Source organism: Stegastes partitus, unplaced genomic scaffold, assembly GCF_000690725.1.
Source record: "Stegastes partitus isolate 25-593 unplaced genomic scaffold, Stegastes_partitus-1.0.2 Scaffold717, whole genome shotgun sequence".
Lineage (NCBI taxonomy): Eukaryota > Metazoa > Chordata > Actinopteri > Pomacentridae > Stegastes > Stegastes partitus.
In genome coordinates, this window is record NW_007578448.1 from 255,442 (window position 1) to 261,044 (window position 5,603).

General features: G+C 43.6%; 1 protein-coding gene across 1 annotated transcript in view; it reads left to right on the forward strand.

The window, feature by feature from the left end:
• Positions 1–5,603, forward strand: part of sptbn4b (spectrin, beta, non-erythrocytic 4b) — an 86,543-nt gene that overhangs the window by 2,511 nt on the left and 78,429 nt on the right. The window contains exons 2-5 of the mRNA XM_008291105.1: positions 6–137; positions 5,093–5,184; positions 5,289–5,369; positions 5,472–5,587. Of these exons, the coding sequence (XP_008289327.1) occupies positions 6–137; positions 5,093–5,184; positions 5,289–5,369; positions 5,472–5,587 (421 nt within the window). The remainder of the gene's footprint in view (positions 1–5; positions 138–5,092; positions 5,185–5,288; positions 5,370–5,471; positions 5,588–5,603) is intronic.

A 5,603-nucleotide genomic window follows, 5' to 3' on the forward strand; every position in this document is an offset into this window, starting at 1 on the left:
TGGAGAACGTGGACAAAGCCCTGCAGTTCCTCAAAGAGCAGCGAGTCCACCTGGAGAACGTCGGCTCTCACGACATCGTGGATGGAAACCACCGGCTCACGCTGGGCCTCATCTGGACCATCATCCTCCGCTTCCAGGTGAGCGTCAATCCCTGTGACTGAGCGTGGTCGCTCTTCGGTGTCTGATATCCTCCTGCGGGAAGCTTGAATCTGATCTCGTCCAGAGTGCGCCGAGGCGTTGGCACGAGTCGCCTCCCGCTCGCCGTAGGTTGCTGCAATCAGCAGCGGCGGCGTTTCGGTTCGGGGGGAGAAGCTGTCACAGCTGCCGCGTCATCAGCGCGCGACGGCCGGATGAAGCCTGAATGTCACCCGGCGGCCCGGAGGCGGCGTCGCCTTCCAGTCTGCTCCTCAGCAAGGACTCTCACGCACCCACGCAGTCCCGCACACGTGCACGCTCTCCCTCACTCTCGTGCACGCTCTCCCTCCCTCTCGTGCACGGGCCTCGGCGGCAGTGATACGGGATCACTTCCCTCCATGTAAGTACAGCAGCAGCCCTCGGCTTCTCTCCGTCACGCTCCAGCGAAGGCTTGCTTAGCATCGTTCACAGCCTCCACCGCCGTCGCCCGCCGGCTTCCTCCCGGGACGCAGGATTGTCACGCGACGCCCAGCCGCCTGCCACGGAGCACGTTTAGCAGCTAACAGAAATATTAAACCGTAGTCAGCGAGAGTCTGTGCAGCGAGACGACGAGCAGGAATGAATGAAATGATGGGTTTATAGTTATTTAATCATTAAATTACATCTTCACTGACTTCAGGGTTTCATCTTAATCATCTCTAAACTGTATTTTTAAATTCTTATTTTTGTATTTACTGTTTACAGAATTTTCCATTTTGTGTTAAATTACAGATGATCAATAGTAAAATTACCCAAAAAATAAAAAGGATTTGTTTACATGTTCGATATTGACTAGGGGCAAAAAAAAAAAGCAAATTTATGTATTTTTATTAGTTTTTAACTCCAATTATTTTGAACAACTTACTGTTGTTGTTACAGGCAACAACAAAAACATCAAAAATCTGTATTTATACAAATAGTCGTTTGTTTGTTTACAACATTTAACCATAATTTTTTTTTCTTCTTTTTTAATTTTAATTTTTTTGTTTTTACTGTAGTTACATGGATTTGCTGTTGAAATTAAGCTTCTTTTTTTAAACCAATTTCTTTTTATTTTTGAAGATTTTTCCTCTTTTCTACATTTACAAAAATGTATTGATTTACATATTAACCCCCAAATCAGGCCAGAACTGTGAATAACGTCCACGTTAAAAATGAATATTTTCCACAATATATTTTACACAATTTTACTGCATTTAAATCAGCAAAACATCTGATTATTTTACAATTATTTCTCATGTTTGTAGTCATTTAAAAGAAATGTTAAGGATTCAAAAATGGTCGCTCACTTTTCAACCTGTTTTATTTTATTTTATAGATAATATTTGCGTAAAATCAAAGAAAAAAGTATGAATTCATATAAAATAGGACAAAACTGTCGATAATGTCCATATTTAAAATCAGTATTTTTACAGACAGGAATTTATTATTTTACAAAATCGCTGTTTACGTTGTTTTTTATTCAGTTTACTCGGTGGAAAAACACGTTTCTCCAAATGAAGCTCTGTAAAACGGTTTAATAGCTGCAGGTGATCGATGGTTTGTTCACTGCTGCTGCTTTAGTTTTACGTCTTTTCCGGCGTCGTGCGTCTGTAACTGGACAGCGTAGCGTTAGCTCGCCGCTACATCTGCACCGTCAGCTGTGATCCGGCCTCGTCCTGCCCCGATGCTCTCAGGAGCCGCCGGTCGATGGCCTCTTTAATTTTGCATGTTGCTGAGGAGCAGAGTGGTGCAGGAGGCGTCCGTCAAACAGAGACGGAGAGGAGGGAGGACGTCTGGCAGAGAGATGGACGGATGGTCGACTGACGGGAAGCAACAAGCAGCAGGTTGTGGTGAATAAGGAGAGGACGCTGCCAAACTGTGACCTTCGTTCAAGCGCTCAGCGTCGATGTTTGCTCGATAAAGTTTCAGATTAATAACAGATGTTACAATCAGGTAGAAATCAACATCAGTGTCTTTGGTTTGCAAAAGAAAAAATAAATGAAAAAAAAATGGTGAAAATCTGGAAAAAAACTGTCAAATACTGAAACGAAACTGTAAAAACAGAGAAAACAGCAGAAGATATTTACAAAATATTTCGATTTAAGACAACATCAGTGAAATATTAGAAATAACTTCCATAAAAGAATTATGTTACACACTCACACACCATAAAAGAACAAATCAGTGTTTGTAAAAAATACTGAAAACTTATGACGTGGACGTTATTGACTTAATTTACCTTTTNGTTCAGCAGCAGCTGCAGGCCTTCACCACCTACTGCACCATAGAGAAGCCCATCAAGTAGGGAGCTTTCCAATGCCATGTCATGTGTTACAGAACGTACACAAACGTTGGTGTGACTGTGTTTGACTGCAGCTTCTTCATCATGAGAATGAGCCGGTTTCCTCTGTTTTATAGGCTAAACAGCTGAATTATCCAGTGAACAGGTCAGCAGTGTGTTGAACTCCGACCACCTTCTGTCACTGTGGGTTCAGTTTTCTCTGCAGTTTAAAATCCTGCACCTCCGTGGAAACAGCACAGGCATGAAGCATAAATCACTAACATTACAGAACAATAGTAGGGGAGGGACTTTAACGCGTTAATTACAGCAAAAATAACTCATTAGAAAAATTCATCGCTATCCAGGACTGCTAGCGCTAACACGCCTTCAGGTGGTACCGTCAGCTCCATGTGCGTCGGTGGGATGCACATTCTTATTTGCACAAAACCATGCTCTCATCAAGGCTTCCATCAGGCAGTTTGTATGAAACTTACCCTCCATCAGTCCAAGCGATGCGCTCTCATCGGATTCCTCCATGTTTGTTGTCGTTAGCGTAGCATAGCATCTTGTGCATCAGTGCGATCGGTGGACCATGAAATCGGCCGCTGTCAAACGATCCGTGGTGTCTGGATGCAAACTGCGATTAAACGCCTTGTTTTTGTTGTAGTTAAGTAAGGATTAAATAACGAGGAGCCGTGCATTGTACGGTTTAAAACACCACGACGCGAAGCAAACACAAAGAATATTTATTTAATTAATAGAACTTGCTATAAATGCCTACATTTTAAGGACTATTTTATGCAAATAATACACACCAGTTAGCCGTAGAATTCTCGCTGACCGTGGTATAATTAATCATAATTAACGCTTTAAAGTATATTAGGGGTGGGACTTCAATTAACGCGTAAATACCTAAACACCCCAGCTGAGTCACTAATGGCTTCCCAGTTGCCCAAAGGAGCACAGAATTTTTATTTATTTATTTTAATTTGTTTTANCTGGTTATTAGAAAGTCCAGTAAATTGTTCCAAACTTTATTTTTCACTGAGCTGCAGTCGTTCCTGCCGTCGGTCGTCTCTCTTCACCGGCTGCCGTTTGTAAACCTCCAGGGACCTGCTGCTGCTGCTGCTTTATTATCTTCATGTGTGTTTATTATCCAAACAGGAACTTCACAAAGGAAGTCTGAATCAGGCAAAAACACTCATAAACATTAAATTATAAATGGAGAAAAAACTGTTCATATAGTCGGGTTACATTTAGATTTTTTGGAGTTTTGCACCAAACAGATTCTGATTCCAAACCGATGGAGGACGGAGATTTCTGCTCTCCGAGTCGTTTTTGCTGCTTCCTCTGTGGTGAACGTGAGAGTTCGCTTTGCCCAGTCAGCAGGTAGCGACGGACCACTGCAGCAGCTGAGCTCGGGCCGAGAGAGGCAGAAACAAAGAGAGAGAGAGAGGAAGTGGAGGAGGAGGAGGAGGAGGAGGAGGAGGTGAAGCTCATGTACTCACAGAACACAAAGAACAACACACTGGGGTCAATGAACAGCTTCAGCAGATTCTCCTCATGTTCTATGCGTTCACTGTTTCTGTTCTTTAATTCAAATTCAGTTCAAGTCAGGTTTGTTGTCATGTTGCTGTAAACACACAGTGGTGACAACATAAAGTCAGAAAACAACCAAAATGTTGATGCAAAACGACCACAAAATGACAGAAGAACCAAAATGTGAAACCAAATGATGACAATAAGTCACGAGCAACAAAAACATGAAGCAAAATGACCAAAAAAAGACATAAAACAACAAAAATATGAAACAAATTGACGACAAAAAGACACAAAACAACCTAAATCTGACACGAAACAAACAAAAAGATGTAAAACCAACATGTGACATGACGACAACAAGTCATAAAACAGTAAAATAGTTTAATCTGTAGCTGCTTTGGGCCATTTTTATTTGTATTTTATTTTTTTTACAATCAACATGTACGTTATTATTTTTTCTGTGATTTTATGTGTAATTTAGCAAAATGAATTTAAATCAAAAATGCCTTTTACATGTTGTGGCCTCGTGATAAATATTTTCAGATCATTCCAGCTTTTTTTTTTTTAACGTCTAAACTCTAAAATAAGTTTTGGTTTCAAAGAGGCTCAAAGCAAAGACACAGATTATCTCAAACCCAAACCGCACATCCAATCCCCGCTGCACATTCGTCCTCCGTCCGTTGCGTTTGTGTGTTTGTGTGTCTGCGTACGTGTGCGACCGCGGTGCGTTTGCAGCTGATTCCAGGGTGTCGCGTCCCCAATTACCTCCGATCATGTCACCGCCGTGTGATTGGTCCAGCGGCTGTCGCTGTCGCCCATCATCAGCCGTTCTCAGGAGGCTCGCAGCGACTTCTGTTTTCACACTCGAGTCCTCCGCTCATATTGCTCCTGTCGCCTTTTGCTTCCCTTCTTTTTTGTTTTGGTTTTTTTTCTTGCTTCGTCGGTCCGTTTGAGGAAATCCGACCTTTGCTCCGGTTGTTTCTGGGAAGATGCAGACTCTCATTCTACAGCCTCGAGTTTTGCTCAGCGGCACGTCAGCAGGTGCAGCCTTCACTTAGCTTCAGGTGTCTTAAGAGCAGACAAACTGTTGCTGTGTTTGGTGTTCCCCTCCAGATCCAGGTGATCAAAATAGAGACAGAGGACAACCGAGAAACCCGTTCGGCCAAGGATGCTCTGCTGCTCTGGTGCCAGATGAAGACTGCAGGGTGAGCGGTGGAAACACAAAGAAAGACAGAAGCTGCAGCTGTCAGTTTTGTGATCATTTAAGCAGTTTCTTTGGTGTAAAGTTGTGAACCGCATTTCTCTGCAGGTACCCGGAGGTCAACATCCAGAACTTCACCACCTGCTGGAGAGACGGCCTCGCCTTCAACGCCCTCATACACAGACACAGGTGGGACGGCACGCCAACGCGTTTGGATCAGGACATCTCCAGTGTTTTTGTTCTGGTTTAACTCACACGACTGACCGGGTTTTCTCACGTCGCTCCCTGCAGACCCGACCTGATAGAGTTCCACAAGCTGACGCGGTCCAATGCAACCCACAACCTCCAGCAAGCCTTCAACATCGCCGAGCAGCACCTGGGCCTCACCAAGCTGCTGGACCCGGAGGGTGAGAGGGTTCCACA